This window comes from Pelophylax lessonae (assembly GCF_965119305.1).
Source record: "Pelophylax lessonae genome assembly, chromosome: 11".
NCBI classification, from domain to species: Eukaryota; Metazoa; Chordata; class Amphibia; order Anura; family Ranidae; genus Pelophylax; species Pelophylax lessonae.
The window spans coordinates 156,276,719-156,301,225 of NC_138778.1; the positions used below are offsets into that span (position 1 = coordinate 156,276,719).

General features: G+C 43.9%; 1 protein-coding gene across 1 annotated transcript in view; it reads left to right on the forward strand.

Annotated features, from left to right (window-relative positions):
* Positions 1-1,697: 1,697 nt before the first annotated feature.
* The window catches only part of AOC3 (amine oxidase copper containing 3), a 35,067-nt gene continuing 12,257 nt past the window's right edge, over positions 1,698-24,507 (forward strand). Inside the window, exon 1 of the mRNA XM_082271982.1 lies at positions 1,698-3,368. Within this exon, the coding sequence (XP_082128108.1) occupies positions 1,769-3,368 (1,600 nt within the window). The 5' untranslated portion in view covers positions 1,698-1,768. The remainder of the gene's footprint in view (positions 3,369-24,507) is intronic.

Here is a 24,507-nt window from a genome sequence, read left to right on the forward strand (position 1 = left end):
TCCCTATCTTCATTTTCCAGGTCAACCAGGCTGCATGCTTTGATTCTGGACTGGTATGGCTCAGAAGCGAGGGCCCCAAACTGTTTTTTTTTTTTTTTTCATTTTTTTTTGCATGGGATCTCCCCTTGAAATCCATTTGCTACTGAGCCTCCATAATGAAATGAACTAAAATGCAATTATGAGAGGAGCAGCCCAAGGACAGTAAGGCTGAGGAGAAAGGGCTTGATAATCCTAGACTTTCTCCAGCTAGGAAATGAAGTGGGCTGTACCTGACTTATGAGAAACTCACAGTGTGCAGTGAAATCAGAGTGAGGAATTACAGTACAGGAGAAGAGCCTGTGTGTACCTCTGTTCAAGATGGAAAGTAAAGATTGAGTTCAGTTTTAATACATCAGTAAACTGACTTAAAGCGGAGTTCCGGCAACAAAAAAAAAAATTCAATGAAAATACCCCCGGGACAGTCAGGGCTCGTACATTCCACAATGGATAGCCTCTGATCTGTCCCGGTTCGCACTTACCTTTTAGAAGAAATACTTAATTTCTTCTCCAGCGCTGCCATCTCAGGTGTGGGCAGCTTGAAGCCAGCGCAATCCTCTTCTGCGTCCTCTTCCGTCCTCTTCGGTCCCACGATGCACTGCACCGGCCCCGCCGTCACTTCCGGGGCTGCAGCGTCATCCCTGCACAGCTTCTGGGCATGCCCAGAAGCGGTTTAGTAAGGTATGACACGCCTGCACCGGAACTGACGTCGGGGCCGGTGCAGGCGCATTGATTCCTGGGAGCGATGACGTTCAGCTCCCAGGAATCATTGCAAAGCGGAAGTGACGGCGCGGCCGCGGCCGCCGATTGAGGAAGTGGAAGAAAGGTGATTATATTTTTCTGCAATTACAAGGTAAGTAAAAAAAATAAAAAAAAATCGTAACTACCCATTTGTGTTTCAGGTGACTTAGAAGAATGCGGATGGACCAAAGTCGACTATGTCGATTTTGTGGCCGGAACTCCGCTTTAACGTAGAACAAAAGGCATTGGTTTAACTGTTTCCCAAAACAGTTACATTCAAGGCATGCTGTGAATAATACCTGTCAATGTTACTTGTGCTGTCAACCAAATTGTCAAGGCATTAAATAGTTGTTATTATAGTTGATCACATGTGAAGCAGCATGGCAACTTCAGATCAAACAGAGGCTAATATGGCAGCTTCCTTGGATGTAAAGGATAGGAGGGTTTAGTTCCGCTTTGAAAAAACTGAAATCTGATCAGTTGCTTTGGATTGCTACTTTGAGTATTATCAGTAACTGAGTCAATTATTATGTCTGTTTATACTGGCTAATATTATTCTTGATCATACTGTACAACAATAGGCAAGGCATGTACATTACTTTTTTGAAGCTATTTAACTTCATGTTTTTTCTTTATTGTTGTTTTTGTGAGTGAAATCAAGCTCCTGGTTAATTCGTTTAGGAGCGTCAAAACACTGTCAGAAAGTTATACATTTAGAAATAAAATAATTCAATGGATTCCTTACTTGTGCAAAACAGCATTTTCCAGAAGGTTGGAATAAAAAATGTTTTATATTTTCTGCCAGAATAGTTTCCAAGAATGCTTTCAATTAGAACCACATAGTGTATACTCTTCCGACTGGGAACTAAGCCCAATTTAAAACGATCATCTGCTGTTTTCAGACATCCCCTCCCCTTTTATGCAAGACTTTCACCCTGAGAACTTGAAAAGGCTTTTTCTTTCCCTTTATATACATTCTATCTTTGCCATTATGAACATGAAGGCTGTCATCATTCTTTTAATCCTGTCATTGGCCACTATACTGGCACTCGTTGCTGTTTTACTGTCAGGAACAGGAAAGTCAAGCCAAAGTTGTGACACTCAATCACACTATCATGGCAATATCAACCCCAATGCAGCACAGAAGAAAAAGATAAGCAACCAAAATTTAATTTTTTCAGACCTGAAACCAGAAGAGTTTTCTGCAACAGTTGACTACCTAAAGAAAAATCTTGGTAAGAACTTGGTCAGTGCAGACAATGCAAAGCCTACAGAAAATTGCATTTACTATATTGATGTTAAATATCCTCCAAAGCAGAAAGTCCTAGATTATTTAGATAATGGAGCTGAAAAGCCAAACCGGGAGGCACTTGCTGTGGTTTTCTTTGGTGATCAAGAAGAACCCAACATTACAGAATATGTAGTAGGTCCACTTCCAAACCCATCATATCATAAGGATATTACGTTGGAGAAATACAAAGACAAGCTGCCTTACCACCGTCGACCTGTTATTGGAAAAGAGTATGCTGATGCTTACAGTATGGTTTATGAAAGTGAATTTTCTAAAGCCCCTAATTTTTTACAAGCTCTGGGCTATAATGGAGATAATTTTGCTGCTCTTACAACTGTCCCAAGGGGCTTTAAATCTGGAGACAGAAGTACATGGTTTGTTATGTTTCTTAAAATGAAAGAAAGTTGTTTTTCCGTCCAGCCAGTTGGACTTGAAATTCTTCTTGACCATAAAAGTCTGGATGTCACCAAATGGAAAGTCACCAAAGTCTTTTACAATGGTGTTTACTTCTCTAACATGGCTGATTTGGAAAAACAGTACAATGCTGGAGGAATTAATGTGATTAAGATTAAAAATGTAACTCCAGACAATGACATTGGCTCTATGAATCCTAAAACCAATCCAACACCTGGAGCACCTTTTCAGTTTGACCCAACTGGCAAACGATATACTGTTAAAGACAACCATGTAACGTTCCAGTCTTGGGACATTTCATTTGGTCTAAATGTGAACACTGGTCTACGTCTTTTTGACATCCGATTCAACAATGAACGTATTGTTTATGAAATTAGTACTCAAGAGGCAATTGCACTCTATGGCTCTAATGCACCAGGTGGAATGATCACAAGATACCTCGATAGTAGTTTTGGTATTGGAAGGTTCTCCTTTGAGTTGGTAAAAGGTATTGATTGCCCTTATCTGGCTACTTATGTTGACACTCACTATCTAATGGAATCTGAGACTCCTGAAACCACTAAAAATTCCATATGCATTTTTGAACATAATACTGGAATGCCTCTTCGTCGACACTATTCTAATATGCACTCTATGTATTATGGAGGACTGACCAACAGTGTTCTAGTTGTCCGAGCTGTGTCAACTCTTATTAATTATGATTATGTATGGGATTTTATATTCTATCAAAATGGAGTTATTGAAGCCAAGATATATGCCACTGGATATATCAGTTCATCATTCTACTTTGCTGATGGTAAAGACTATGGCTCAAGGGTTGGTGAACATACATTGGGAACACTTCACACGCATTTCATCAATTACAAAGTGGATATTGATGTTGGAGGTAAGATTCATAATCATTTGATTTTACAAACTATAAAATACTTGGAAAGCTACATGCACACAATTTTACATTGCCTTTATTTGTGGCATTTAAAAGCATTTTATTTTAAATTGTTGTACATCTGCTGGTTCCTTTCAATTGCAGTCAGTTATGATAATTTTCCATTTAATCTGTGATGGTTTTGCATGATATAAAACAGTAAATGGAAAAAGTTTGAGTTAGCACATATGTTTTAAATCTTTAAAAAAATCGAAATATTTTCAGATGATCTGATTTATTCCCTTTCCCTTTGATGTCAGGGAAGTTGATAAGTGATCCATATACAATACAACTAAAATGTGTATGGAAATTTTACTTCTGTATGGTTTAAAAAAAAGAAAAACATTATATATGGTAGATACAATCATTTATTGAGGAAGAAGAAACAAGCACTGATAGAGTGAGATTAAATGGGAACTCATTGGAGGCATTAAAGCTAATGGTGGGAAAATGTACCGGAGCTCATGGTGGTAGAGGGGGAAATAAGTTGGACTGGGAACTCTTAGCCTGGAGGACAAACATACCCTCTTTCATGGCAGGGTTGTATTTCTGGGGGCTAATGAAAGTGTATTATGCAAAGTGTGCCATGGTGCAACTAGCATTGGATAAAAGCCAGGAGGGGAGGAGCCTTAGGCAGTCAAGGCATAGGAGTTGAACTCCCTACCAGCATGCAATTATACCCCCTGTGATGAAGTCAGCAGCAAAGAAACGCGTTGGTTGGGGCATGGTTACGTGGTGACCGCTAGTGACGTCAGGACCGGAAGGAGACATGGAGGTTTGTCCATGGAGTCTGGAGGTGGTGAGACCTTCACAGCCTATCACATAAGGAGAGAGTACCTGATCTTGCCTCGTATACCCAATGCGAGTTTTGTGTTTTTTATGTGAGTGGCTTTCCAGCATTTCTAAATACATTTTGAATATATTTGGTTACTGTACCATTGGAGGATATCTTTGCTTCTTTTCACATGTTAATTGGCACTATTTTGATCTATACAGCAGGATATTTCACACAAGTGCTTTGTGCCAACCATGAGAGTGGGAGGCATTGAATTGTAAAGAGTGCCTTATCTACTGGGAGGAGGGATCACCAGTGCACATGAGGTGGTGTGTGGCTGATATTATTTTTAACGGGACAAGATTTGAACATCATTTTGCACCAAATGGTGGACTGGTTTTACTTTTATTTTCACTTTAATTTTATTTTATTATGGACATTTCCCTTTGATAAATTTGGGTTTATAGGTGAAAACATATAATAGATGTTTAATCACAGCGCTATTGCTTAGAAGGATAATTGTTTTTTACACTTTAACTACCATCATGCAAATATAGTCAACTACTGCTACTGCAGAGGCCCTGCATTGGGTAGTAGTACTGGGTGAAATAGTCCAATACCGACATAGTCGTCATGTCTCACTAAACATGGTCTAAGTGGACTGGGAACATGGTCTAACTAGACTGGAAGTAGGGTGCAAAAGGCCCTTTAGGCAAGGCTAAGAGTTCTCTGTCATGATTACTAATACCCGTAGGACTTCTAGTGGGACCTGGGCAAAGTGTGAATCTGGAGGTGCTGCTGCAGCAGCCCTGTCTCTGGAACAACATGAAGGGAGTCAGGACCTGGATGCACAAAGCCTAATGGCCAGGTCAGAGCCCTCTGAATGAGTACTGATGACCCTTGGGAGTGAGAGAAAGAATTTAGGTAGCTGGGTTCCAACACAGTGGTGCTCCCAAAGAGAGGAGAGGGAAGGCTTAACAGTGAGAATGTACAGTTTTCACATTTAACTGCTGAAGACCATCCACTATATGTAATTGGCGAACTATGCCAAGCAAAACCGGAAAGTATGTCTATGTGATGTGATGTGTCACTGCCATCTTCAAGAATAACTGTAAAATTTTGAAACTATAACTTTATGTGAACATTCCTTTCTTATGAATTTAAAGACTAATGGCCAGGGATGTTGTTGGAAGGCCTAAAGCAAGGAGTTGGGCACAAATAGGTGAAGGCTAAGAGCTACCAACAATAGGTTGTAGAAATGGTGTGGGGACTTGCACCTTTTAGCTCCAACACCTATCCAATCAGAAACCCCTTACATTTATATGAATGGGGAGCTACAGTCATGTGCAAAATATACACCCCATGGAAATGGATGCCTTTTTCAACATATTTGAACAGACAAACCTTAGATCTTCCTTCAAAGAGTATCTGCAAAGGTGATATAATTGAACAAATGAAACATAAAATAGACTGGGCGTATTCAGTCTTCTAAATGAATGAAAATGCAGATTTGTCAAAAGGAAAAGGTAATGTAAAGTTCAGACATATTGTATATCCACAGTGACAGTCAGGACCACATTCTGGAGAGGGAGGTTGAGGGAAATTATACCTCACCTAACAGCAGCAGCTACTAAACTCTGCTAAAAGCCCATGTGTACATTAACACAGGCTTTTATGGAGTTGAGTTTAGGAGCTTTGGCAAAAAAACGCTAAAAGCTCCTAAACTAAAGTTTAGGAGCTGCTAGTGCACATGAAGCCTAACCCTCTCAGGACTGGAGTGTTCAAAGTAAGGGGTGGAGGTTCTTGTCCACCCGAATTTCCTTTTTAACCTTCAAAATTCCAGGACTTATCCTCAACATCCTATACAGTAAATACACACAAGCATTTACCATAATTTGAAATTTATACATTTAGATTTAGGTGTTCTAAATCATGTCTCAATTATTAGAACCACTATAGGCAGTAGGCAAGTAGAACTTGCCTTTTTGAAACCTCAAAAACCCTCTGAGAGGAGGTTGTGGGTGCCTATGAGTCTGGCAAGGTCTTTAAAGAGATCACAAATCTATTTGAAATGAATCATTCAACTGTAAGTAGAATGAAATAGATTTTTATCTGATACATGAATGTATCCAGGACCAGCTGACCCAGCAAATTCAGCCAAAGAGCAGAATATTAGAAACTAAAGGAAGTCTCAAAGAACCACACAATTTCACAGAGGGATCTGCAACAATTGGTTGTAAAGTGCATGCACCCAAGATTGCACCCTGTACACCTGGATGGGAGAGGCGACAGGGGCGGCATATAGAGGAACCAATTCCCTCCATTCTTTTCTGCAACCGCTGAAAGCCAGCTTTTGCTCCTCTCCCTCCCACAGTCATTCACCGACTGTAGGAAGAAAATGGAGGGCATTGGTTTCTCTATATGTCCCTGGGGTCTTGTGTACTCTATGTGGCTCCCCTCATCTCAGGATGAAGAACAGGTTAGGGTCTGGTAAATAGGTAATTTACCGGTCCCTTCCTTTTCTAAATGGACAGAGTCAGTGATCGGTATCACCGACTCTGTTCATTCACAACTGATGCATAGTAAACAGTTTTTTCTCTGCTTCAGTTTGTGAATGAATGGGAAGCTATTCCCGCTGTTTTCATTCACAGCGGGAGTCGGGCCAGGGGAGGAGCAGCGGCGATCGCCGCTGCTCTGCCCCGATCGTCGGGGATCTAGTGTGGAGATCCGCCCGCTTGTGTTTACACAGGCGGGCGGATCTCCTCAGTGACAGGGAGTGACAGATCGGAGTGTTCAGCATAGCTGGACATCCGATCTGTCCCTGTCTTACACAGTCACCTCCCCCCCCCACACGTCAGTAAGCACCAGGCATACATTAACCCCTCCCTCTCCAATAAAATTAACCCCTTCCCTGCCAGTGTCATTTTTACAGTAACAGTGCATATTTATAGCACTGATTACTGCAGTAATGTCACTGGTACCCCCAAAAGTGTCAAAAATGTCAGTCAAGGGTCCGATCTGTCCGCCGCAATGTTGCAGTCCCGCAAAAAAAAACGTAGATCGCCACCATTACTCGTTAAAAAAAAAAACGCCAAAAATGACATAAATCTTTCCCTTTGTTAGTAAATGCAATAACTTTTGCGCAAACCAATCAAAATACGCTTATTGCGATTTTTTTTACCAAACATGGGTAGCAGAAAACAAATTGGCCAAAAATTAAAAAAAAAATACATCTTTACATTTACATCTTTTTTGGGGGGAATTTCATATAAAAAAATGTTAAAAATATTGTTATTTTTTCGAAATAAAAACGCTCTTTTTTTGTTTATAGCGCAAAAAGTAAAAATCGCACAGGTGATCAAATACCACTAAAAGAAAGCTCTGTTTGTGGAAAAAAAAGGACGTCAATTTCGTTTGGGTACGGCGTCGCACGACCGCGCAATTGTCAGTTAAAGTTGCACAGCGCCGAATCGCAAAAAGTGGCCCAGACGTAAGACAGCAAAATGCTCTAGTGGTAAAGTGGTTAAGGATGAGAGGCAGGGCTGCAAAGAAGGAGAATGTAACATGAAGAAGAGCTGAGAAAAGAGTAGTGGAACACAGAGATAAATGAATGGTTAGTCATTATCCCTATGGGCAAGTTGTATTTGTGCAAGAATCCTCCAGTGCCTCTTACTGCCATTTCTCTATTTAAATGTTACTGTATATTATAATGTATACTCTATTTTTTAGTTTTGTATCCATTTTTTAGGAGAAATGTAATGCAAAACTGTTGCTTTATCAGGAGATCTATATTGGCTATATACAGTATTTCTATATTGTTCTACTTTGGGGAAGGTTTATGCTTATTCTTATGTTTGGCATTACCAAAAGCCACAGGACCCTGGTCTGAAATTTAACTGGGTTCAGTTATAGTTAATACAAAAATTTTGAGTATCCCACATGTTTATTAGTAGATAACAGACTGAAGAAATACATATAATACCCATATTTATATAATGCTAGCTTTTTGTGTAGTGCTTCATAAGACAGTAATATCCATTTACATCACCCCCTCCCCATGAAGGAGCTTTGAATCTACTGTACTTATCTGCAGGGCCGCTGATAGGGCAGTACAACCGGCCCTATTGTACCGGGCCCGGCCCCATCAGGGGCTCAAAAGCTTTGTAGTCAGTGTCTGCCAAATAAAGAAATAGGGAATAGGGCTTACTAAAATACACCCTCCTCACTCTTACATTCTTTGAGGGTGTATAAACACATTTTTCTGGGGCCCATCAGATCAGCTGCGGGGCCCAGGAGGTCGCAGCATTGCAGGGACTTTTTAATCTTTTTCGGGGCGTAAGAACATGCCCTATGCTGCAACCTGCTCTGCTAAGATCTAGTTCCGGTCAGTCAGCTGCCTGCTCTGGCGGAGTGATTTTATGTACATGTCCCGCTCTATCAGGACAGATGCAGAGACCGAGTGGAGGCTGCTGACAGTGACAGGGAGGAGCAGCATCACACAGTGAGTGACACTAGTATTCAGATACAGTCCACAGAATCCTCACTGTGTCTTCTGATAATCAGCATTAGGATATACACAGAGTACAGCAGGCGATCTATAGCTCTGTCACAGCGCATCACATGGCAGTTCATTGCTGACTTTGTTCAGTTATGGCTGTACTGAGTGCTACAGACTGCAGCCCAGTACAGCCATGATAAAGTCAGCAATGAACTGCCATGTGATGTGCTGTGAGCCTGCTGTACTCTGTATAGATCCTAATGCTGATGTTCAGAAGACACAGTAAGAGTATACTTTACATTTGTGTTTCGAGGGGAGGGGCTGTGAATTTTTACTGCCCCAACCACTCCTCTTTAACCCCTTAATGCCAGTGCCTCCAAGCTTTTTAAGAGGTTTCTGATGCTGGGAGGTGGGGCAGTGTTCCTGACCATGATTGGCGGACACATGATCGGAAAGCTCCCAATCGCAAGTAGAGATTAGGAGCTTTCCTTTAACCACTTGCCGTCTGAGTACCGTAGTACTACGGCGTCAGACACTCCCCTTTCTTGGCGGCGCTCGCGCGCCGCCGGAGGCTTGCTCCCGCTGTATTCAGTCACAGCGGGAGTCGGGCCAGGGGAGGAGCAGCGGCGATCGCCGCCGCTCTTCCCTGATCGTCGGGGATCGAGTGTGGAGATCCGCCCGCTTGTGTAAACAGAGCGGGCGGATCTCCCAAGTGACAGGCAGGGACAGATTGCAGGGTTCAGCATAGCTGTCCTTGTGTCACTCAGTCACCTCCCCCCACACACGTTAGTAAACACCAGGCATACATTAACCCCTCCCTCTCCAATAAAGTTCACCCCTTCCCTGCCAGTGTCATTTTTACAGTAACAGTGCATAATTATAGCACTGATCACTGCAGTAATGTCACTGGTACCCCCAAAAGTGTAAAAAATGTCAGTTAGGGGTCCGATCTGTCCGCCGCAATGTCGCAGTCCCGCAAAAAAAATCACAGATCGCCGCCATTGCGCGTTAAAAAAAAAAACACCAAAAATGACAGAAATCTTTCCCTTTGTTAGTAAACGCAATAACTTTTGCGCAAACCAATCAAAATACGCTTCTTGTGAATTTTTTTACCAAACATAGGTAGCAGAAAACAAATTGGCCAAAAATTTAAAAAAATTTTGATTTTTACATTTTTTGGGGGGAATTTCATATAAAAAAAATGTGAAAAATATTGTTATTTTTTCAAAATTTACGCTCTTTTTTTGTTTATAGCGCAAAAAGTAAAAATCGCACAGGTGATCAAATACCACCAAAAGAAAGCTCTGTTTGTGGGAAAAAAAGGTCGTCAATTTCGTTTGGGTACAGCGTCGCACGACCGCGCAATTGTCAGTTAAAGTCGCACAGCGCCGAATCGCTAAAAGTGGCCTGGACGTAAGACAGCAAAATGCTCTAGTGGTAAAGTGGTTAATCGCCAATAACTGTCCAGGGAGCGCACAGAGCGCACGCTTTCCGCACAGCAATGTGTACATTCTGGTCCACCCGCCAAGAGGCTGTATTGATGCGTGCGTCCGGCGTGAAGAGGTTTAGAACTTTCCAAGCTTTCCAGTTAGGGCCGCCTGTCAGTTTTTCTTGTGGACCTAATTGAAAGCACTATTTAGGTTTACACCTAGCGCTATGTCCGTTCAGGATAGAAAAAACTATGGAAAAGGACTGCATCTTTTTATTTTTTTCTAGAGCAGATTTTCAAATGGTCACCCATAGAGCCATCACAATTCCACCCTTGTCCATTGTATGGTGCATGCAAACACAAACTGAACAGGTGGAGTCAAGGGAGGGACCAGTGGTGGGGCAGAGGGCGAGGCTAGGGGTGGGGCAGAGGGCGGGACCAAGGGTGGGATCAAAGGGGGCCCCATCAGGTAGGCTGTAGGGGGCCCCATGATTTCTAACAGCGGCCCTGCTTATCTGTACACATGTGGGTGGGGCCATTCGCCCTGGACATCGGGGTACTTTTCACCGTGAATTAGCTCATCAATATCTGGGACCAGGCAGGGACTGCGGTCATGTCAAGGTCTAACATTAAGGCAGTTTCCAGACTCAGAGATGAACCGTGTCACTGTGTAGTAATAAACATACAGCGTTCTTCTGAAAAGTACTGTCCTGTGTAACTACACACTGTTTCCTGATGTATGTTACAATTTGGAGGGACACCGCTGAGTCCTTGCCCTCCTCACCAGTCAAGCGTACCTCTGCCACCTCACTCCCTGTGACAGAATGTGGTCCTGCCGTGCACATAGCGCGCACATTATGCGTGCTCCCACTTAACTCTCTCACTCTTGTACCAGGCGGCTAGGTATATGGAGTCTTTGTACCGTGGCTTCGGTTCTAGTTGCTTTTTGGGGAACCAATCGCAAGGGAGAGAGCTGGAATACCACCCCTCCTACCACCCCTCCCCCTCTCGCTACCGGAGAGCCTATGGCCTTCTCCCCAGGTACCATCCTTTATGACTGGCTGCTTCACACCTTCCCATCAGTTCTTGGTTACCCATGGCAACTGCATTCCTCCTCTTCGTCTTGCCTGAATTAACCTTTGTAGTGGCGTTCCTTCATAACCCACATGTGCTCTGATACGCCATATCTACCATGCACCCCTTGATTAACTTCAGACCAGTCTTAGAACATTTTAAAGCTTTACTGTAAGCTTCTCATGGCAAAGACCACAACATAACAGAATGTTTAGTGCAATACGTCTCATCCCTGTCTGTCTAAGTTAATGCTGCCCAGGCATGCCACAACAAAAATAAGAGTCCAGTATTGGCATCTTCCACGTCTTGGCCGACCTCTGATCTTCCGGTGCCTTCTTGGCGAATTACTTGGCCCACTCCTACTTTAGCGTCCCACTTTCTAGGCGGCAAGTGTGGAGCAGGCTCTCTGGAACCCGACCTTCCCCTTCTTTATATATGACAGGGTGGACAGGCAGGACCCAAAAAACCTGGGAAAGGGGCCTGGAGCTGATTAACCCCTTCCTGGCCTGGGCAAACTTACTCACTAACCATAACAAGACCCATACCTGTAGGCAATGTGCCTACACACATATTATAGAATCCATTTGGTTATATAGTATGTCACTATGCATACCAATATCTATTTTTTTTTAATTGTGTGTTAAAACAGCACACTTGGAGGGAACCAATACAAAGACAGGGAGAACATACTAGTTCTACAGGTAAAACTAAAATTTGTATTGAGAGTTATCTATATAAAATAATATGTGACAAATGTGTATTTCCACTGGAAATAAAGTCTTATTTTTTCCCCCCAGTGGAGAAACGCCATTGGGAAATCCAATTTTTTTTTTTTTTTTTGGGAGGGTGGGGGGTGGGAGGCCATAACACAAAGCATTATAACAATGGGCCACCTGATTTAAAGAGCATATTTTTATGCAAATGTAACAATGTAAGTTGGTGCCAACAGCATTGCTTGTAAATACACTTTGACTTCTGGAAAGGATACTGTAACTTCATGGGAATTTAGAACTGAGCTAATTCAGACTACTGGCACACTTTGTATATTGGTTCTAAAGGGCCCAGTAGGATGTAGTGGTCACTGGCCGCTGAGCGAATATTGATGCTGCAGCTTTCAGCAGTGCTGCCAGTTGTGTTGAAGTGGTAATGGGCTATGGTACAGAAAGGTCCTGATCATCAGCTCAGTGATTCTTGCCAGACATTTGTTGCAAATCACAGCTTCATAAAACCTTAATCCCTTGTTTTCCATTTTGGATGGACGGTCTTTTAAAATAGCTGGAAATTGTAGAGGCATTTTTGAATTACAAGATAAAACCGCATGTAGTAATCCTTCAATTTATTGTTTGTGATTTTGGAAAAAGCATGCAGCTTCTCAGTCAAGATATCTAAGAAAAGTTGAGCGCATTCCAAACTTTCAGTAAAAATTTGCTTTATTGATTAAAATCCACAAAAAAGGACATTACAGACCCCCGATATAAAGAGATGGCAGCATGGTTAATGCGTTTCACGAAAAAAATTTGCTTAATTATAACCCAGAATGCAACTGTGAAATTAACTCCCTAAATACAGAAAGTACAGTAAGTAAAAGTACAGTCCACAACATTCCTTACTAGGGATACACAGCAGCCGTGTATAGTGTGTTACAATAGAGATTAGACAGGTCGTTAGTGGATAGTGTGTTGAGCCAGTTTAGTGCAGTCAGTGAAGTGTACAGGCATACCCCACTTTTAAAATGTATAGATACTGTATATTGTAGTTCTGGGTCCTCTCCCAGTGCTCCCCAAGTTTGTGTCCCTGTCACTTAGTGTTTGTGAGCAGTGCCATGCCAAGCTGACCAAGATTTCCCAAAGACACCAATGTTAAAGACAAGGAGCAGTGCCATGTCAATCTGTCCAATATTTCCCATAGATGCCAATGTTAAAGACAGGGAGCAGTGCCATACCAAGCTGTCCAATATTTCCCCTAGAGGCCAATGAGCACTGAAAGCTCAAAATTGGTCTAGGCAGGAAGAGGGTGAAAGTGCCATTTAAGTGGTTAAGGGGAACCCTATGACAAAATTAAAAAAAAATGGCATGGGATCTCCCCAAAATTTATACCAAGTCCTTCGGATCTGGTATAGATTTTAAGGGGAACTCCATGCCAATTTTTTTTTAAAAATGGCGTGGGGTGCCCCCCCTAATCTATACTGGGCCCTTTGGGTCTGGTACAGATTTTAAGGGGAACTCCACGCCAAAATGTAAAAAAAAAACAACGTGGAGTCCCCCCCAAAATCCATACCAGACCCTTATCCGAGCATGCAGCCTAGCAGGCCAGGAAAGGGAGGGGGACAAGCAAGCACCTCCCCTCCTGAACCATACCAGCCGCTTGCCCTCAACATGGGAATGGTGCTTTGGTGTGCCCCCCAAGGCCCCTTGTCCCCATGTTAATGGGGACAAGGGCCTCTTCCCGACAACCCTGGGCTGTGTTTGTGGGGGTCTGTGGGTGGGGGGCTTATCGGAATCTGTAAGCCCCCATAACAAGGGGGCCCCCAGATCCTGGCCCCCCCATGTGAATGGGTATCGAGTACATCGTACCCCTACCCATTCACCAAAAAAGTGTAAAAAAAAAAGGAGATAACAGAACACAGTTTTTGACAAGTCCTCTATTAAAAAGAAAAAAAGAAGGTGTTCCTCGATGTAAATCCATCGTCAATCACGACGCCCGTCGACCCCAAAAATACAATAAATTTCAAAAATGCTTTGCCTGTTCTGAGGCTACCTGCCATATGCCGCTCTTCAGCTTTGACAGCTCTTTTACAAGCAAGGGGCGGGGCCACCCAGTTACGTCACACGGTGATACTGCCCCCTTCTGACGTCACATCCATAAAGACATGGATGGATGAGCGAGTTTGGGGTGGAGGAACTTGACTGGCCTGCACAGAGTCCTGACCTCAACCAGTTAGAATACCTTTGGGATGAACTAGAGCAGAGACTGCAAGCCAGGCATACACATCAGTTGCTTACCTCACAAATGCGCTTCTGGAAGAATGGTCAAACATTCCCATAGACACATTTCTAAACCTTGTGGACAGCCTTCTCAGAAGAGTTGAAGCTGGTATAGCTGCAGAGGGTGGGCCAACTCAGTATTGAACCCTACGAACTAATGACTGGGATGCCATTAAAGTTTTTGTGCGTGTAAAGGGAGGTGCCCAATACTTTTGGTAATACAGTGCAGTGGTCCTCAAGGCCCACTAACAGGCCAGGTTTGCAAGATAACTAAATTACATCACAGGTGATCTCATTTGCTGCTCAGTGATTGCAGTATTCTAGTCTGCATCTCCCCAAGGTAATACCTAAAATCTGGCCTGTTAGTGGGCCCCCGAGGACCGGAGTTGAGGACCACTGATATAGTGTATGTCATAGTTGGGTCGAATACCCTTTTTTCCACATCCTCTGCAGGAAAATATCATAGGAACTGTGGTGCAGAAAAATGGCAGCAGGTGCTCTGGACTGATGAGTCAAAATTGAAATATTTGGCTGTAGCAGGAGGCAGTTTGTTCACCAAAGGGTTGGAGAGCAGTACAATAATGACTGTCTGCAGGCAACAGTGAAGCATGGTGGAGGTTCCTTTGCAAGTATGGGGCTGCATTTCTGCAAGTGAAGTTGGATATTTGGCCACTATCAATGGTGTCCTCAATGCTGAGAAATACAGGCTGATACTTATCCATCATGCCATACCATGAAGGAGGCGTGTGATTGGCCCCAAATGTATTCTGCAGCCAGACAACGACCCCAAACATACAGCCAATGTCATTAAGAACTATCATCAGTGTAAAGAAGAACAAAGAGTCCTGGAAGTGATAGTTTTGCCCCCACAGAGCCCTGATCTCAACATCATTGAGTCTGCCTGATCTCTGCATGAAGAGACAGAAGGTTTTGAGGCAGCCTACATCCACAGAAAATCTGTGGTTAGTTCTTCAAGATGTTTGGAACAACCTACCTGCCAAGTTCCTTCAAAAACTGTGTGTGCAAGTGTACCTAGAAGAGTTGATGCTATTTTTAAGTCAAGGGGCGGTCACACCAAATTATTATTTGATTTGGATTTCTCTTCTGTTCATTTACTTTCCATTTTGTTAATTAAGGAAAATAGACTATTAACACTTCTATTTCTGAAAAGCATTTTTAATATACAGCAATTTTTCATACCTGCCTAAAACTTTTGCACAGTACTATTTAGATGTATGTAGCCCCCCTGTCCTAAACAGTGGTACCTAACCTGACTGATTTGTAGTCTTTGTGATCATTTGGGTTTTCTCCTAAGCCTGGTTTAACTGTGGTTCCTCCCCTCTGTCAATAGGTGGCATTGTTGCCTTTGGCATTAGTATGATGAGCTACGTTATAATTATGCATATTTCTCTCAGCCATATAGTAGGAGATTCGTGACCACTAAGCATGCAAAGAGAGTGTATATAATTGTAGGGAGTCATGTGTTCGGGGTCCTCTTGCCCAGACCTTGGTCTGGGTTGGATGTGTGAGGAACAGTTGCGTTGGGTGAGGCCTGGAGTCTAAGGCCTGGTCATGTGCTTGAGGCTTTGCCAGAAAGAGTCTGTTTGTTACCTGAAGGCAAGAGGGAGGCTCTGCCAAAGAGAGCCTGTTATTTTTCAGAGGTATGAGGAAAGGGAGGGAGTTTTGAGATGAAGTACCAGAGGTTACTCTTCCATGAGCCGAGGACTGTGGAGAGGATGGGAAAGCATCAAGGACTCATCCAAGAAAACCCTGCATGGTGCTGTGAGTTTTTGGTTGCCATTGAAGACAGTGGTTGCTACGCAGACACAGAACATTGGTTGCAAGCCTAAGGCCCTTGTTCTGTATTGCTGTCTACCTGGCTGGTTTTTGAATTTGGAGTTTGTGGGTCTGTTTGCCTACTGTACTAGGGTGTCCTGTGCCTTAACCCTCTCTCCCCTTGTTTTGTTGCAATAAGCAATAAACTCATTTTGTTCTAACTGAAACTAGCACCATTTTCCTGCAACTATCCACACCCACCATGCCTAGGAACCAGCACCCTGAGGTGAAGTGTCAGCCTTCCCTGATGCCGGGGGGTCAGGGGGCGCTACATATAAATTATAATGGAATAAGTACAATTCTTGTAATAGTAAAAGGGATTCTGACATTTAACCCTTTGCGGCCACTGTCGCAACATCGTTGGTTCCAGGGCTGGGCTGTGCAGAGCGGCCTCCCTCTACAAGTCAGGCTTTGCCACAAGGTACACATTGGTGTGCACAGCCTATTGCATTAGGGTGTGCACCTCACATGCGTGTATATCAGCAGAGCAGTGAACGGTGTCAGTAGAGCAAAGACTGGTGTCAGTAGGGCAGTGGATGGTGTCAGTAGTTTTTTTTATTTTTATTATGTTTTATATTATTTTTAAAATTATTTTTTACAATATTATTTTTTATTTACTTTTTTACATTTTTTAGGAACCCCATTGGATGGCTTTGACTAAATGTCAAGGGTCTAAACAGACCCCTGATGTCTCAATTTAGAAACAGAGAAAGGGACTGAGGACAGAGATTTCCCTTCTTGTTCATTCACAAACTAAAGCATAGTTTACAATGCTAAGAATGAACACAGGAGCAATCGGCACAGATCACTCACTGTGTTCATTTAGAAAAGGAAGGTGCCGATACATTAAATATTTACTGGCCCCCTTCCCCTGCTCTCCATCCTGCAACATCCCTCACAGCAGCTGGCAGGAGAGGAGAGGAGGAAAGCTAGCAGCACTGTAGGAGGGAGACAGAAGACCCCAGAAAGCAGGGGAAATGGGCACCGAATGGGATGATTAGGGTGTGCCCAGGCACCCCTGGCACACCCTGTGCGCACGCCTATGAAGGTACATAACAGAGGGACCCAAATGAGGCAACTGTAAAAAGACTCTCAGGCCAAACAGGTAACCCATACAAGACACATGAAGATTTAGAGGTGACAGACCCATCAGCAGGTGGAAACCCAACCTTTGCACTAAACTCCAGCTGAGCAGCAGGCATAGAGTCAATGGAATCTAGCTGGGAGTCACAGAGTCAGTAGAACCCAGCTAGATGGAGGATAATTAAGATCAGGCTGGTCATCGAGCATGGGACCATCTGGCTGGACAACTGGCACTGTCTCATCAGAGGCAGGGAAAGGTTGGTCATTGGATAGCAGACTATCAAAGGCAGATTAGTCATCAGGCAGAAGACCATCAGAGGTAGGCATGTCATTGGGCACAGGACCTTCAGGTGGGTCATCGGGCACAGGAGCATCAGAGGCAAGCGGCCAATCAAGCACAGGATCACTAGAGGCAAGCGGGTCATTGGGCACAGGACCATCAAAGGCAGGAGGGTTATTGGCCACAGGACCAACATAGGGCAGAAGGGCATCAGGCACAGGACCCTCCAGCTAGGCATCAGGCAAAATACCCTCCAGCTAGGCATCAGGCAAAGGACCCTCCGACTGGGCATCAGGCACAGGACCCTCTGACTGGGCATTAGGCACATGACCCTTTGGGTGGGCATCAGGCACAGGACCCTCTGGCTGGGCATCAGCAGGCACAGGACCCTTTGGCTGGGCATCAAGCACAGGACCATCAGGCTGGGCATCAGGAACAGGACCATCAAACTGGGTTTCAGGAACAGGACCATCAGGTTGGGCATCAGGAAAAGGACCATCAAGAACAGAACTATCAGGCTGGGCATCAAGCACAGGATCCTCAGGCTGGGCATCAGGCTAAGGGCCATCAGGCTGGGCAGGAGGCAGAGGATCAGCAGAATAAGACTGGATATGGGAAGCAGATTGAAGAGTTAGACTGGAAGGCTGGAACATGGGCTTAATGGATAGGGGCTTTGGGAAATGGTTGAGTACCCGCTTGGCCGAATGAGTTAGTCTGTCCCAAGGATGGATAGAGCTTCTCAGACAGGTTTGAGCAGATGCAATTGCGGTGGGGTAAGGCCTGGCCACTGAGAATCCCAAAAATTGAAAGACTGAAGACAGAGCGGAGGATGAGTCAGGAGTAGACCAACCCATAGTTAAGGCAGTGGCAGGCAGGTCTAGAACAGAAGGCTTGTTGGAATGTGCTTGATTAGAATAACTAGTGTGGAGGTAAGCTGGACCAGATCAGCTGGTGTGGAGGCAACCTGGACTGGATCGGCTGGTGTGGAGGCAGGCTGGACCGAATCGGGTGACATGGAGGCAGGCTGGATCAGATCTGCTGGCGTAAATGCAGGCTGGACTGGACTGGCTGGCATAGTGGAAGGCTGGACTAGCGCAACTGGCATGGTAGCAGGTTGGACCGGAGTAACTGGCATGGTGGCAGGCTGGAACGGAGCAACTGACGTGGTGGCAGGCTGGACAGGAGCAATTGGCAAAAGCTTATTTTTCTTGTTAGGTTTTCGACACAGGAGTCCTGCGAGTGATTGCAGGGCTATGGACAGATTTTACAGCTGATGGAGGAGTAGTAACAGTTCTAAGAGATGGTGAAAAATAAGTAGTACCGGTAGTTAAAAAAGAGGATTTCTGAGGAGTTGCCAAGGGCAACAGAGTAGTATTCAATGGACTAAATGTGTGGAATGTGAAGCTAGTGGAGACAGGGTACCAAGGTACAGTTGGGAGCAAAGTATTCTGAACTGCAGCTGTGATTGCTAAGGGTGACAGAAAGGGAGATGTTTGAGAATGCTGGGTCTAGCAGCAGGAGTGGGTTGGTGCAAGCGGACTGAGACTGAGTGCAATATATCTGACCAGCCTTGTAGTAATGGTTGAACAAAACTCAGTTTACACTCCCCTTGTACGACTAGAAATGGCTTTGCTTTAACACAGTCCACTAGTACCTGTTGTGAACATGCTGAATATCATTCAAGGAAATCAGTCTCAAATCACCAAACTAGAGATTCCAGCCGAGCCATACTGAAGGGAGGGAAAAATTAATCGCTACCCTTAGGAATACAAATTCTGCACAGATCTGAATCAAGGGCTGAACATTCCCAATCAACATCCTGCCTTGATCAACAAGGGATTGAGAAAGACTGATGCACTCCAACAGCTGATCTTTGGTCTGTTTCAATATTTGACGTCAGTATTTCTTTTCCTCTGACATTAGCAAAGCAAAGTAAACAACCTCCTCTGGATGCATCTTGCAGCAATCAACCACAGGGCCAAAATGGCTTCCCTGTGCAGCCCCAGCTGGCTGTTACTAGCCTTGGTGTTATGTCACAGATGTGGAGTGCTGGTATCCTGTGAAACAGGCATGACCAGAAATGTGTGGACTTGCACAGAGAATACCAGGCACCAATATGATATAAAATATTGTAGTGTATTAAAGGGTATTGCCAGTAAAACAACAATATAATACACATACACCATGATCACCAAGACCCCAAGAAGTAGACCAATAAAGACTCATGGGTGAGTGTGATCACAATAAATAAACAGATAACCGAGCTAACGATATACAAATGGTATGGTAAGACTAAAGGAATGGTCAGTATTAGAGCCAAGGTCATACACGGTAGATCAGGCAGAGGGAACAAGCCAGGACAGGGAAACAGTACACCGAAGCAGAAACAAGCTGGTGGGTAAGGGATCATGATCAGAAACGGGGTAACAGATCGTGAGGCACACAGATCAGGGGCACACGGCAAAACACTTAGGCAAGATGGAGTAGCAGAGGAGGGACTAAATACGTTCCCAGCAGTCAGCATCAGGTGACAACTAATTGCTAGGAACTGCTGGCTAGAGTTGAGCGAACGGTTCAAGCCAAGCAAAAATGCAGCAGAAACATCCCCTGTTCCCCTGTAAGGAAAACACCCGAATTTGCAGGGCGTTCCGTGGGAATTCGCTCTGCCAAATGCCCTGCAATGCACTATGGGCTGCACAGTGCATTCTAAGCCCTAATTGGGCAAAGCTTTGCCCAATCGGGGAGCAGTGAAAAGCTGGTTGTTAAGGAATCGGGCCGGGAAGCCGGCGGCGGCATCCTTAACAAACGATGAGTCATCAGCTGTCAATGGGCTTCCCCGCTGAAAGCTGAAAAAAACAAACATTGCCGGCATTAAAAAAGTTAACCCATCAGGTCTGGTATGGATTTTAAGGGGAACCTCACTGCAAAATTTAAAAAAAATAATGGCATGGGGTCCCCCCCAAAATCTACACCAGACCCTTATCCAAGCATCCTTAATCATACCAGGCCACTTGCCCCCAGGGATAAGGGTTTGGTATGGATTTGGAGGGGGGGACCCTACGGCGTTTTTTTAACATTTTCTATTGCTGGCAATGGTATTGTATTTTTATCAGGGGTCATTATTTTCTTATTTTTAATAAAGGAATAGTCAAAAACCTCCTCCTGTTTTTATCTATTTTTTACACTTTTTTGGTGAATGGGTAGGGGTATTATGTACCCCATACTCCTTCACATGGTGGGGGGATCTGGGGGCCCCCTTGTTAAGGGGGGCTTCCAGATTCTGATAAATACCCTGCCCACAGACCCCGACAACCACAGCCCAGGGTTGTCAGGAAGAGTCCCTTGTCCCCATCAACATGGCGCAAGGTGCTTTGGGGTGGGGGGGAAGCCCCCCTGCACCAAAGCATTCCCCCCCATGTTGAGGGCATGTGGCTGTGGATGATTTAGGAGGGGGGGGTCACTCACTCATCCCTTCCCTGACCAGCCAGGCTACATGCTCGGATAAGGGTTTGGTATGGATTTTGCGGGCGGACCCCTCGTGTTTTTTTTTTTTTTCTATTTAACGTTTTTCTATTGCTGGCAATGGTATTGTAATGCCGACAATTTACAGTAAATGTAATTTCTTTCATTCTTTTTTCTTTAGAAATGTCAGTTTTGGTGCTGTAGGTCCTATCCATGGTACAGGTGCGCCACTTTACAGGCAGACTAATTGGACCCCCCCAGACACTATATTTAAAATAATTTTTCATTTTTGTTGTTTCACTTTAAGCATCATTAGAAGATCACTGGTCCTGAAAAACAATTTTTAAAATAAAAAACAATTTTGTTTGATACGTGTCCCTCAGAGCAGTAACCGGACCCCCATACCCTTTTTATGGCCAATAACTTGCATATAGCCCTTTCAAATATGGACTTTTGATTTTTCAAGTTCGGGTCCTATAGACTTTAGTAGGGTACACCATTCAGGTCAGAACCTTTTCTCTGTTTGGGAGTTCTGGTGCCAACTTAAGAGGGGGCTGTTTAGCCCATCTCTACCGCTGGCTGCTGAGAGGCAACCGCTGGTGGACACTGGATCTACAACCTATAGGTCTTGGAGCCACGGTACCACCAGCAGGTGAACTCACTCCTGCAGTTTTTATCTTTAGACAAATTAAATATAGAAAGAAGAGCTAAGTTTTGGAGTGTAACTTATATTACTTTCAACTGAGAGTGGAGACAGGCTGTGGTAGCCAGCACCTGGGTCATCCGTGTGAGTTGAAAGGAGCCTTCAGTCTGGAGCGGAGCCATGGGTGTCAGTGTGGAAGACTAGTGGACTCCAATTCACAGTTGAAAGACAGACAGAAAGGTAGATAGCTATTTAATTATTGTAATGTATTGTATTTAATATATTCAGTATATTGTAATATAATAGGCATGCATTTGTTATGATTAGGCAAGACAATTTTATTCATACATTTTTTTCAAGAAAAATAAAATATAAAGCAAAATAAATGCTTCTCCCCACTACACTCATTCACAGTAATTGGGAACCCAATTACCCTATAGCTCCCAAAATATGGAAAAACACACCTATAGTATCTCACAAAAGTGAGTACACCCCTCACATTTTTGTAAATATTTTATTATATCTTTTCATGTGACACCACTGAAGAAATTACACAGCTTGTATAACAGTGTAAATTTGCTGTCCCCTCAAAATAACTCAACACACAGCCATTAATGTCTAAACTGCTGGCAACAAAAGTGAATACACCCCTAATTGAAAACATCCAAATTGGGCCCAATTAGCCATTTTCCCTCCCTGGTGTCATGTGACTCATTAATGTTACAAGGTCTCAGGTGTGAAGGGAGCAGTTGTGTTAAATTTGGTGTTATCGCTCTCACTCTCTCGTACTGGTCAACATGGCACCTCATGGCAAAGAACTCTCTGAAAAAAGAATTGTTGCTCTACATAAAGATGGTCTAGGCCAGTGGTCCTCAACTCCGGTCCTCAGGGCCCACTAACAGGCCAGATTTTAAGTATTACCTTGGGGAGATGCAGACTAGAGTACTGCAATCACTGAGCAGCAAATGATATCACCTGGGATGTATTTCAGTTATCTTGCAAACCTGGCCTGTTAGTGGGCCCTGTAGGCCAGGGTTGAGGACCACTGGTCTAGGCTACCAAGACCCTGAAACTGAGATGCAGCACGGTGGCCAAGACCTTACAGTGGTTTAACAGGACTGGTTCCATTCAGAACAGGCCTTGCCATGGTTGACCAAAGAAGTTGAGTGCACATGCTCAGCGTCATATCCAGAGGTTGTCTTAGGGAAATAGACGTATGAGTCCTGCCAGCATTGCTGCAGAGGATGAAGTGGTGGGGGTGGGGGGAGGGGGTCAGCCTCATACTGTATATCTACAGATATTTTAAGAAGTCTGAAATCCTTTCACATAAGTTGCCTATTCTAAATTTTCCCAGAATTTGTCCCTGAGTTTCCTGTGTATAATGGCAGATTTCACTCATAAACAAGGCATGTATGCTTGTCAACACATACACGTGCAGACCACTGACCGACCACAAGTTCACCATCATTACTTCACTGCTGTATTAAAGAAAACCTATAGGTATAACAATAATTTAAATTAATTGGTGTACAACATGAACCTGCATGTAATTTCCGTTTCCTTAAAATGCCCCTAAACAATGTGGAACTGTGATTTGCTAATAGTGATCTGTTCCTATGGTCACTGGCTCTGGTCCACCCCCTTCCATATGATGCTCTTTATCGTGAGGAGTGGATAATTATTAGAAGAGGAGATGGGAGTGCTCCTGTTTTTAGTGGTCCTACGGCACTGTGCAGGAAATCAGTAATTTCATGTACAAATATAAAACAGCTTCTAATATTTAAAACAAATCTAAACCCCAAAACATTTTATTTTATATATATTTCAGCTTAACAGCCCTTAGATGTTGTGGCTGTATTTCTTTTCTTTTTTAAGACACACTTCCTGTTATTAATATGTCTACCTTCATTTCCCCCTGGTATCTATGAAGGGAGCTATGGCTGTCACACAAAATGGACTTCAAACATGGTAAAGGGGAGGAGGCCCCAAAATAAAACCAATGCATGGTCAGCAGAGGTGTTCATTAAATAAAAAGGTGGACCATTACAAATTATAAATTGATGGGACTAATAGTTTACAAGTAGTTTTTTTTCAGCACACAGGAAGTGGCAGGGATGTGTTTCTGGCAAGATCAACAGGTATATTTTGTACTTGCTAAAAAATTTGTTAGTCAAAAAAAAAAAAAGGAAATTAATGCAGCACCATATCCAAGGACTAATGAGCTGCAATATATTACATTTTGGTTTTGGGGTTACATATACTTTAACCACTTGCCGACCACCAGCAGTACATATACTGCGGCAGGTTGGCTCTGTCCCGCAAAACAACGTAACTGTATGTCGCTTCGCAGGACCGATATTGGGGAAGCGCACGTGCCACCAGGGAGGCGCGCGCCCATTCGCCACAGGGGAAGCCAATTCGCAGGTCCGACAGCCGCAATTGCCTCCGGGCACCTGCAATCGCTCCTCATGGAGACAGAACAGCGGACTGCCGCTGTAAACACAAGCAAGGCAGACCTTGTTTACATAGGTAGATCACAGTTCCTTCTCTCTTCCCAACGATTGGCGGGTTCCAGCAGACATCTGCCGATTGGCTTCCACTGTGTATAATGACAGCGGAAGCGAGCCGCTGGCAGCACGCCTATGTGCCCTCTACCCGGAAGTGTCTTACATGGTGTATATACGTGATCTCGCGCACAGGTGCGATCCTAAAGCAGTAAAACTGCTATAGGATGTTCTGGAAAGTAGTTAATAAACCATTGCTAGGAATAGTGGATAGACTCCAGCTCTTTTATCAGTTAAATGTTTGGGAAGTTCACAGGCACCTGAGCTGTTTGAGGCCAACATCCCTGGACTGAATTCTGATATAGAAGTAGGGTCACCCTTTGTGAAGTTTTGTGGAAGGGCTGTTAGAAGGTGCAGTTAGCTTGCCTGCCCTTGGGTGGCTCTGTTCTCAATAGAGTATGGTAAAGGAAATTAGGCCCCTTTTAGAGAAAACCTTCCTCCGGTAATGTAATGGGTGGAATTGGTGCTCATA